Source organism: Triticum aestivum, chromosome 6B (genome assembly GCF_018294505.1).
Source record: "Triticum aestivum cultivar Chinese Spring chromosome 6B, IWGSC CS RefSeq v2.1, whole genome shotgun sequence".
Lineage (NCBI taxonomy): Eukaryota > Viridiplantae > Streptophyta > Magnoliopsida > Poales > Poaceae > Triticum > Triticum aestivum.
The window spans coordinates 275,856,495-275,868,362 of NC_057810.1; the positions used below are offsets into that span (position 1 = coordinate 275,856,495).

At 50.4% G+C, this 11,868-nt stretch overlaps 1 protein-coding gene across 1 annotated transcript; it reads right to left on the reverse strand.

The window, feature by feature from the left end:
- Positions 1 to 161: 161 nt before the first annotated feature.
- On the reverse strand, positions 162 to 8,005 carry LOC123134080 (uncharacterized). The gene is made up of 2 exons (XM_044553424.1): positions 7,602 to 8,005; positions 162 to 502 (listed from the first exon to the last, which is right to left on the reverse strand). Exons 1-2 carry the CDS (start codon positions 7,986 to 7,988, stop codon positions 410 to 412), a joined length of 480 nt encoding a protein of 159 aa, XP_044409359.1. The 5' UTR covers positions 7,989 to 8,005; the 3' UTR covers positions 162 to 409.
- Between the last annotated feature and the right edge of the window lie 3,863 nt (positions 8,006 to 11,868).

Below are 11,868 nucleotides of genomic sequence, written 5' to 3' on the forward strand. Positions count from 1 at the left end.
ACTACTGGGCATAGTTGTACAACTAGGACACTAAGAATGAGGTCAAACCAGGATTTAACGTGTCAACATCAGAAGATTAAAGAGTCATAAGATTCTCACGTCGTTGAGGGCCTTACAAGTATGCTGGATAGAGATAATAAAAAAAAAGGGAGGCTCCCCGGCCTCTGCATCAAGAGTGATGCATACGGCCATCTTATTAACCAAGAAACAAATTGTCTCAATAAAGTTCCAAAGTCTCAAACTTAAAGAAAGAAAAAGCAGCTCACACAGAGCGCAAAAGGCTAGATACACAAACTAGCGAGGAAAAAATGCCACAACCGGCTGGCTAAAAAAGGTAGGTAAACTAATTGCCTATCCTATTACATGACCGCCATCCAAACCGGTTGAAGATATGCCGAGCTACCATCTCCTAATGGATAGACCCAGAAACCAAATGCTCCCTAGCCTCCATCGGAGTGAGTAGCGACCACGAACGGATCACTGCCGTAGTTCGGAAAATAACCTGCAAAATATGAATTCGTGATGTTCTGTTAAAAACCAAATCATTTCTGCAAAGCCAGATGGTCCACAGCAAAGCGCAGACTCCAACCCGAATATGTCTTGCTAAGGTAGACTCAATCCCATTAAGCCAAGTCCCAAACAAAGCATTAACAGTAGTCGGTGGAGTAATGTTAAAAGCAACGTGGACCGTCCGCCAAAGGACCTTGGCCAACGGGCAATCAAAAAAGAGATGCTTAATCGTCTCATCCCGATCACAGAAACTACACCTAGTAGGTCCTGTCCAATTACGCTTTATTAAGTTGTCCTTTGTTAGAATAACTTGTTTATGGACAAACCACATAAACACTTTTATTTTCAAAGGAACTTTGACTTCCCAGACATTCTTGGAAGTTGGAATGGAGTTCGAATTAATAACATCAATATACATTGACTTAACTGTAAATACTCCAGACCTAGTCAACTTCCAGCGTAATTCATCGGGTTGGTCAGAAAATTGAACCTCCATTAGTCTCCTAACTAAATGGAGCCAAACTTCCCAACAATTGCCCGCTAGCGACCGTCTAAACTGAATATTAAGGGGGATAGATTGAAATACCGTTGCAACGAACACCTCACGTCGTTGAGCAATATGATATAAAGATGGATATTGAATGGCCAAGGGTGAGTCACCAAGCCAAGTATCCTCCCAGAAACGTGTAGTAGCACCATTTCCAATAACAACTCATGTCCTATTGAACAGTAATTGTTTGACTTTCATGAGTCCTTTCCAGAAAGGCGAGTCAGTCGGCCTAACTGTTACCTGGGACAGTGTTCTAGTCTGGAGGTACTTACTGTGAAGGATCTACGCCCACATGGCTTTAGTCCCGGAAGCGAGCTTCCACAACCACTTACTAAGAAGGCATCTGTTCTTAACTTCAAGATTCTCAATACCAAGCTCTCCTTGGTCTTTGGGTCGACAGATAATATCCCATTTAGCAAGCCGGTATTTTCTTTTAAGTTCATCACCCTGCCAAAAGAAGCGTGATCGATAGAAGTCCAGCCTTTTCCTAACACCAACTGGGACCTCAAAGAACGATAAGAGGAACATAGGCATACTCGTGAGCACCGAATTTATCAAGATTAACCGGCCTCCGTATGACATGAGCTTACCCTTCCAGCAACTCAGTTTCTTCTCAAATCGGTCCTCGATACACTTCCACTCTCTGTTTGTCAGCCTACGATGGTGTATCGGAATACCAAGGTAGGAGAAAGGCAAACTCCCCAACTCGCACCCAAACAATTGCCTATAAGACTCCTGTTCATCTTTGGCTCTACCAAAGCAGAACAACTCGCTCTTATGAAAGTTAATCTTTAACCCGGACAATTGTTCAAAGAGGCATAACAACAGCTTCATATTTCTCGCCTTGGCCAAGTCGTGATCCATAAAGATGATTGTATCATCAGCGTATTGAAGGATGGATACACCTCCATCAACAAGATGAGGTACCAAGCCACCCACCTGACCATTCTTCTTAGCCCTTCCTATCAAAATTGCTAACATATCCACCACAATGTTAAACAGGATAGGGGTCATCGGATCTCCTTGTCTGAGGCCTTTATGAGTCTGGAAATAATGACCTATATCGTCATTCACTTTAATTCCCACACTCCCTTTTTGCGTAAATGATTCGACCTGCCGGCGCCAGGCATCATCAAAACCTTTCATACACAATGCCTTTTGGAGGAATGGCCACTTGACTTTATCGTACGCTTTTTCGAAATCCACCTTAAAAATTACCCCATCTAATTTTTTGGAGTGAATTTCATGGAGCGTTTCATGAAGGACAACCACCCCTTCAAGGATGTTTCTGTCCGGCATGAAAGCAGTTTGGGATTGTTGCACCACAGAATGCGCAATCTGTGAGAGCCTATTAGTCCCGACCTTGGTGAAGATTTTGAAACTAACATTGAGGAGGCAAATCGGCCTGAACCGCTCAATTCTCACAGCCTTCGTTTTCTTAGGGAGCAATGTGATAGTTCCAAAATTCAAGTGAAATAATTGAAGCTGTCCAGAGAAAAGATCCTGAAACATAGGTAACAAATCCCCCTTAATAATGTGCCAGCACTTTTTATAGAACTCGGCCGGGAACCCATCCGGTCCGGGAGCCTTATTGTTTTTCATTTGTGCAATAGCATCAAACACCTCCTTCTCCGAAAATGGGGCGAGCAAGATATCATTATCGGCAGCAGACAATTGAGGTACATCCTCAGTCCTAGACTCATCGAGGGTCACACAATTAACCTCCGAAGGTCCAAATAACTGCCTATAATACTCGGTAATATATGTTTTGAGATTATCCTGCCCAACAATAGTACCCTCATCTTGTTCAAGTTGGAAGATACGCTTCTTTCTGTGCTTACCATTGGCAATCAGATGAAATAATTGAGTATTTGCGTCCCCTTGGACCACTTTGCGGACCTTAGCTCGCAACGCCCACTTCAACTCTTCTTCGCGGAGAAGTTCTTTCAACCTCTTCTCCGCCTCAGTTTTAACCTGGAGTTCAGCAGGCAGCAGAATCGCGGATTCAGCTTTTATGTCCAGGGCCTGTATAAGAGAAAGGATCCTATCCTTCTCAATCTTATACACCCCACTGAGGTGCTTAGCCCAACCCCGTAAGAAACTTCTCAAATGCTAATTTTATTCTGCCAACGCTCAACTGTCGTCCTACCTCCTACACCCTTAGCCCATTCCCTGGCAATGAGGTCTAAGAACCCCTCACGTTCGAACCAGGCCATCTCGAATGAGAAGGTGTTTTTGTTTCCCACATGGTTCGACTCCCCGGAGTCCACGAACAGTGGTGTGTGATCGGATATTCCCCGCGAGAGAGCTTGTACCGTAACAAGAGGGAACTTCTGTTCCCACTCCACGCTCGCGAGAACTCGATCAAGCTTTTCATATGTCGGGTTTGGCAAAGCATTAGCCTAGGTAAACTTTCTACCAGAAAGCTCTATCTCCCTCAGATCCAAGCTCTCAATAATGGTATTGAACATAAACGACCATCTGCCGTCAAAGTTATCATTATTCTTCTCCTCTCTCCTCCGAATGATATTGAAATCACCCCCGACCAACATCGGAAGCTGCTCGAACCCACAAATTCGAACAAGGTCCGCCAGAAACTCCGGTTTAAGCTCTGGCTGTGCGGCACCGTAAACCGCCACCAAAGCCCAGTTGAAACCATCAACTTTAGACCTAACCCGAAACTTAACCGCAAAGTCTCCCATCACTACACTCCGGACCTCAAGGGAATCGCATCTCACTCCCAGCAAGATACCTCCCGATCGTCCTCGCGGAGGTAGGAAATGCCAGTCGAAATCAACACCACCCGCAAGAGAGGAAAGAAACTGAGGAGCAAAATTATCTCTACCAGTTTCAGAGAGAGCAATGAAATCTAATTGATGCTCCAGAGACGCCTCAGCGAGAAACCTTCTTTTAGCCAAGTCCTTCAGACCTCTGCTATTCCAAAAGATTCCTTTCATAAGTCATCATGAAATTTCTTTGCCGTACGGATCCTAGCACTCCTACGTACCGCGGATGCAGGATACACCTTTCGCTTCCACTTACGTTTGGGTTTATTATTGTCCACCATCCGGTCCTCATAACCGGGCTCTCATGGTTGATTCACTACAACTTCTACACTAACCTCCTCCTCGTCGGACTCATTAGTGGATGGTGCAAGGTCCGCACACAAATTGTCAAGAACTCTCACACCCAACGCATCAATTTCAGCATCATTCATAGGTCTCACTGCCGCTAGGTTTCGAATGGTTTCTAAAGCGCGTTCCGCTTCCAGATCAAGGAGATCATTAACCGAGTTGGAAATTTCAGAATTGGTATTCCCTAGCGAAACCCCTACTTGATTTGCATTGTGAATAATCTCATCCGTAGAAAAATGCAAAATAGAATTGGATAAGTTGATTGACATACCGGTAGTGACATCAATGTCACGAAGCTTGGCCGCTCTCATAGTGCACCTCTGCTGCATGTCATCAACCTCCGGGAGGTCCTGGAGACGAGAACTCATCCGTCTCCCCTCAGTGACCGGGTCAGGGATCCCGCCGAAAGCAATAACCTCCTCCCAAGTAGCGCCACTCGCAGGAGGCAGCGGCGGAAGGCTCCCACGGCGAACGGACAGGAGGCCGGGTGAGGTAGGTGCCGGCGCCGCCTACCCGAGCACCCCCTCCGCCCCAACCCTCAAGCCTGAGGGCGTGACCATCCCGACAGCCGAAGGCGAGGGATGGACCGGGGCCACCTGCCCCAGTCTCCCGCCGAGCACCACAGGAGAAGCCGCAACAACCGGTGCCGAAAGGGAAGGGTCTGAGGCCACCTGCCCCAGACGGTCTCCCTCACGGCCGGCCAACGACGGCGAAGCTGGCATCTCCGGGGCCACCTGCCCCTGACTATCGCCGATCAGCATAGGAGAGGCTGCAGCAGCCTGTACCGAAAGGGAAAGGTCCAAGGCCACCTGCCCCAGACGGTCTCCCTCACGGCCGGCCAACGACGGCGATGCAGGCGTCGACTCAACCACCAACCATCTGCACGAGACCGCAGAGATCCCAGGGAGGAAAGGGGCCACCTGAGGCTCCACATTCCTCCCCCCTCCCCCCCAAGGTCGTCTCCGAGTGGACCGTCACACAATCTCCCCCGCAGGACTAACAGCCGGCATAAAATCCAGCACCGGGAGCGAGCACTCAAAAGCATCCTCAGACTCCACCCGATCCCTCCAAAGTCTAGGAGGAGCAGACACAGGCTCAAAAGATCCAAACCTCAACGTGCTGTTAGGTACCGACGGAGATGGGGCCGGCTCTACCCCTGATCCCGTCTGGGGCAACTGAGCAACCGGTCCCGACCCGTTGGGTCTCTCTCGACCAGCCTCATCAGACGGATCCTCCCTAGCACCCGCATTGTCGTCTCCCTCGTTTATATCCATATCAGTACTAACACCCGCCTCGGCAAACAACTCAGAGTCCTCAAACTCAATCTCAAGAGGGAATACCTCTCCCCTATAAGTCCAGTTAACCACATCCGGGACGAACTCGATGTCCAGAACACTCACTCGCAATCTGGCCACCCCACGGTCGCGAGTGAATGTCATATCCACTTTCTCAGTTTTGCCAACCATGATACCCAGACTAGCCACCACCTGAACATCTGTCAGAGCCTCAGAGGGTGCCCCAGAAAAACGCAACCACACCTGAGTAAGGGGCTTCCCCTTAGGCTCCACTTTCTTCCACTCTTGAAACTCAAGAATACAATTAGTACCTGGCACCTTACACATCCCAAAGCTCAGCAACCACCGCAAGTCCTCTACCGACGGGAGGTCAACCCTGAACATGCGCTCCTCAATGAGAACAAGCTCCCACTGAAAGTCTCCCGGAGCCAGTTCCTGAAGCCTCTGCACAATCTGAGCTTCAGAGACCTCTCCCTGGGTCACCTTCACAATACCAGTAGTCAGGCTCTGCGTCTCAACTGGAACCTCTCTCGCAGCTGGGGACTCAAAGAACATCAACTCGGCACAATATACTCCATACATTGTAAGAGCCGGTGCCTGCTCACGAAGAAGCGGGCAATCCCCCGAGGCATGTGCTGGCTTACCACATGTATCACACAACTCATCCACACACTTAGCAATGAAGTGACCTTTCTCACCACAACGATAGCAAAGCATTTTATCCTTCCTACGCGCCCACGTGGATGCCCTCTCAGACTCAGACCTGATACCCGCGTCAACAGAAGCGCCAGTCATATCAACATCTGTGGTCGCCAGAGCCGTGACAGCCTCCATAACCTCGCTAGTCAGGGCAGTCGCCTGAGTGGGATTAGCCTCCACCCCGGACGCCTGCTGGTCTACAGTGGCCTGCGGCTGATGCTGTCTGCGGAAACCACGGCCACCACCTCGACCACAACGATGACCACGGTAGCCACCTCTCTGCCATGCGTCCGGTCCAGAAGCGCCCTCGACAAAACCACCCGGAGGACCAAGGAAGGGCCTCTCAGCAGAACCATCACTCTGCCAGGCATAACCTCGGCCACCTCCCGTCGATGACGATCCACGGTGTTGACCATCCCCATACACATCATAGCATCATCCCCCCACTATCCTTGGGGCGGATCCGATGACTCGGCAGTCACGTTGTCATGTCTCGTCTGCTTAGGACCCAAGCAATTTTGCGTCGGCCTCGCGATGTAGTGAGGCGGTGGCGCTGCTCGAGACTGCACGCCGGCATGGGTTGCCTGAGCCACCGGCCAAACCCCATCGACATGGCCAACTGGTCTAGGGCCATTATGCACCGGCGGCCTTGGCGGAGCAGCTCCACGCCCCATGGCGGAAGTCACCAGAGGCCTCGATGGAGGTGCACCACGGCCCGCGGCGGCCATCGAAGTCGGGAGCACTGGCGGCCTCACCCCGGGCTGCGCGCCAATTCCACGGCCCATCGTGGCTGCGGCCGCACCTCTAGGAGCTCCGGTGCCCCGACCCGACGGCACGGGCGGCACCCCCCCAGGACCAGAGCCATGCACAGGCCGGGCAGAGCGGCCCGGCCACCGGCAGCAGCAGGCGGCGGCGCACTGCCGCCACGGCCAGCCCCCCGCCAGAAGATGCCTTAGGAAGAACCGGCAGGCCCCCGCGCCCGGCCATGGTCCCTAGAGGCAGTATGCGACGAGCCCGGCCGCTCCCCGGCAGCAAGGATCGGCGCGACGGCTTGGAACCGAGAACCCTAGTTCGCCGCTGGTGTTGCCGGAGCGACGTACGTCTCTGACTGCATGCCTCGATGCCCTGTATGTGGTCCAAGGCCCGATCTGACTGGGCCTCATACCCAGCCGATCCCAGCCCATCAACACCCCGCGGCCCAACAACCGGAAACCCCCCCTCGCGGCCCAGGAGCGAATTCAAACGCTCCTGGCGGATCGCACCGATCTGGGACGCCGTGACCGCCGGCAGCGCCGCCACGGTCACCTCCGGCGCCGTTCGATCCCGAGTCCGGCGAGTAACCTTTCTTCTAGTAACCGTAGTCCAAGAATCCGGTCTAATCAGATCAAAAACAGTTAAGTTCGGAAGACTTACCTTAGGTAAGGGACCTTTCCACGGCCGGATCGCGGAAGTCGCCGTCCTCCGATGAACAATCCGGTGAACCACCTCCACGTTTTCCTCCGGACGAAGACCTTGCCGCGCCGGATCGTCAATCGGCACGACTCCCTCGACGATTGTAGCCACTTCCTCCTCCGAATACCTAGGGTTGAAAGCTTCACAAATCACGTCCGAAGTCGTCGGCGAGTAACCATCGGACGTGATGCCGGAGCCATCTCCATCGTCGTCCTCCTCTTCATCAGATTCGGCGAGAGCCCAGAATCTCCCTCCGACTTGCCTAGCACCAGGAGCGACGGGCGCCGGCGTCCGGATCACAGCGATCGCCGCGGGCAACGCCCGTGCCGCCCGTGTCGCCCCTGGCATCCCCCCGTGTCGCCCGTCAGATCATATAATGTTTAATAATCGGTCGCAACGGCGGGTATGTACAAATATCAATGCAGATACCCGTGCGCCAGCCGCGTACTCAAATACGGCTGGCCTGTGCCGTACCACGGTCTCACGCACCCAAATGCTAGCAAGAACATCCAGAATCGCATGTCACAAATTTGAAGAAGGTGACTACAACAAGATGAGATTAAAACTAATCAGTAAGCGACAAGGACATGCAAGACGACATGACATGCCATCTGCAACTGATGTTACTGCCTTATTTTCAATGATACAAGAGAAATAGGATGGAATGTCATTGTTCAGTACAATTACATGAAGTCAAGAAGAATCTCATTATGCTGTATCCATTATTGTTCCCCTATGGTGAAGATGGGTACAAAGAAGATGTACCTTACATGTTAAAAAAAGGTGCAAAATGCAAGAGAAAGCATTTAATAGAATACTATGCATATCGTCCATAACAATGTACTAACCAATCTATGTACTTGATGATATGTGAAAAGGTTACATTGCAGTTCATTGTGGATGCCGCTTCATGCATTTTTTAATACATGCTAGATTGGATCAAAAGAAACCAAGGAAAACTAAGAGCATAACTACAGTTGGTTCGCAGGACAAAACAGAGAGAGGAGATACAAGGGCTGACCAAGTAAGGAGGATAGTGCTGCCATCTAGATTCACATATTGCCCAAGAAACAAAGCATAAAGCTACCAAGATGCTATGGTAATATGTTGGTTGCCTTGATACCCTGAACTACGTGATATTCACATGCAATGCAGGCTTACAGCTTTGCTGGAACTTCAATCTATGCTACAAGAAGTACACCAACCAACATAAAAAAGACCTAATATTGTTGACTGAGTGCTCCACGTAAAGCTCGTGGAGTTCATGAGACATGAGAGAGCACATTTTTTTAAAACACTCGCAAGTACTCCCTCTGTAAACAAATATAAGAGCATTTAGATCACTAAATTAGTGATCTAAATGCTCTTATATTTGTTTACGGAGGGAGTAATACCCAGCTGACTTTGTAACACCTGTTATTTAATTTTCTAAACATATAAAAAATCAACCAAAGATTATCTTTTAAATTGTAGTTATGTGCACAATACATTTTTAAAAACGGGCCTCCCACGTGACCACATAGTCATATTTCTCGAAAAAAACGAAAAAAAACACAAGTACCCCTGAACCATTAAAGGAAGACATGATAATATGCAACTGTTGTAAACTACATGATGTGTACCTCATGTGCTGCAGCCAACACAAGGCCACCATGCATGGTCGAAAACAGATGTATAAGAAAGTGTCACATCCCTAGCTTTACCCTGGCCTTGGACTAGCTTGGTTGCTGCATCATGTTTAAATTCAAATGAAATTTGAATTGAGAAATTATTTTTGGGACTTTGGATTTAATTCATTAGCTATTTGAATTTGAGTTATATTCATATAATTAGAATATAATTTCAAATACCCCTGAAATATTTTATAAGCTTTTGGAAAAGTCCATCTAGCAATATAAAATATTCGGAGGAGTTTTTGGCATTGTTTGAATTATTTTTAAATTCAAAACAGTGGCAGAAGAATTAAATAAAAATAAAACAAACAGAACAATAAAAACAGAAATAGAAAGGGAGAGAAGGCCACCTGGGCCACCTACCTGGCGCCCACTTACCTGCAGCCCCACCTAGCGCCCCATCTGGCCCAGCACCGCAGCTGGCCGGCCCAGCCCACCTCCTCCCCCTTGTCTTCTTCCTCCTCTGCCAGGAGGACGAACAGAGGCGAGGCGTGGCGCGCGCCCGAGAGGCCTCGGCCACCTCCTGCTTCCACCGAGGCGTTCCCGAGCCTCCCCCTCACGCCACCACGATGCCACGAACCCCCCCCCCTGGCGGCCCTCTCTCCTCTCCCTCACTCGCTGCTCTCCTTCCCCTCTCCCTCTTCGTTCTTCGCCCGAACAGAGAGCCGCCGCCACCGACGCCGATTGCCGTAGCCACCGTGCTCCCCTCGCCTCGCCGACGTGCCAAGAAGCCCCGTCTCGTCCCCCTCTTCCTCCTCACCAAGACAGAAGGTGCCGGAAGCCCTGGATGTCGCCAGCTCCGCCGTTCCCCTCCTCGGCCACCGAGGATCGCTGTCGTCGATTCGTCGCCGTCCGGCCTGCCTCGAGACCGCCGAGCATCTCTTCGTGACCGTGGTGAGCCCCCGGTAATTTCTCCCCTAACCCTGCCCCGTTTGGTTGCCGTAGCCGCCGCCCCCTTGCTTACCGTAGCCGTCGCCGCGCGGGCTCGTCGCCGGCGAAGCCCCGGTGACCAAATGGCCCCGCGCGTGCGTCCGTTGCACTCGCAACGACCCGTGGAGCAACGCTAGCGTGGCAGCTAGCTTGTTTGCAAGCCGCAGCGCTAACCCCGCACCCACCCGAGCTCCGGCCGCCGCCTCGCTCGCCGCCGTTGCTGATTCCGACCACCTCAGCACCTCCCGCTGCTACCAAACGACGCGCCTCACCACGACGCGTCCGTAGAGACCAACCCCGCCTCCTCTCGTCGCCAGAATCGCCAGAACGAGAGCCGCCGCCACGTCCATGTGTCACCGGCGGTTAGCCACCGACGTGGCCACTTAATTAGGGCTTAAACACCCCGCTAATCACCCACTAGAGCCACTGCCAAGTGGGCCCCCGTGCCTAAATTAATTAGTTTAACCTCTCTGTTAAATTAGCACTAATCTCAGAGGGCCCCGCCTGTCACCGTTGACTTTGCCATGTCAGCATTGACCGGACCCACCAGTCAGCCTCTGTCCCTGCCTGTTACACTGACGTGCGGGTCCCAACCGTCAGGTTTGACCTGGGCTGGCGCCTTTGACCTGATAACGTCACCCCGACGTCATGCTGACGCACTTAATCTTTTTCTGTATTTATTCTTATTCAGGAAATTCCAGAAAATGCCTAAAACTTCTAAAATTCATAGAAATTCAACCGTAACTCCAAATTAAATAATTTATATATGAAAAATTATCAGAAAAATTCAAGGAATCCATCTGTACCATTTTCATGCATGTTAGAACAACTTATCACTACTGTTTAGGGCAAATGAAGTGAATGGCATTTGAATAATCACATATGGAGTTTGAATTTGAATCTTGTATTCAAACCAACCCCATTTAACTTGTTGCTAGATGCATTAGCCCAAAACACATTCATTTTGCCATGTCATGATCATGCATCATATTGTGCATTGCATTGATTGTGTTCTCTTCTGTGTTGCCGGTATTTGTCCCCTCTCGATAGACGTGATACCGATGATGTGATCGTTGACACTGATGAAGACTCAATGTTATCTTCAGAAGTGCCAGGCAAGCAAAACCCCCTTGTTCATTCCGATACAATCCCACTCTCTCGCTCCTGCTCTCTTTTACTGCATTAGGACAACAACGATTCATCTGTTACCTGCTGCGGTAGCTGAACCCCTTTATCCTTTGCATGACCTGTCATTGCCACAGTAAATAGATGAAACCCACTAGCATGAGTAGGAGTTGTTTGAGCCCTGTTGTGCCTACTCATTCGTGCTTGTTTGTCATGCCTGCTACTGCTTAGAGTCGAGTCAGGTCTGATTCATCCGGGATGAATCAGAGGTGTGTGAACATGTCCTACGGTGTGTGAGCTAAGCGTGTGAACACGATTTGGTAAAGGTAGCGGTGAGAGGCCATGTAGGAGTACATGGTGGGTTGTCTCATTGCAGCCGTCCTCAGGAACTGAGTTCTGTGTTTGTGATCCATGATTCAGCTACTACCACGCATTGGGCCCGAAACCAATGGACCCTCTCGGCTTCTTAATCACCCTTGTCCTCTGTCCAGGAGTTGCAA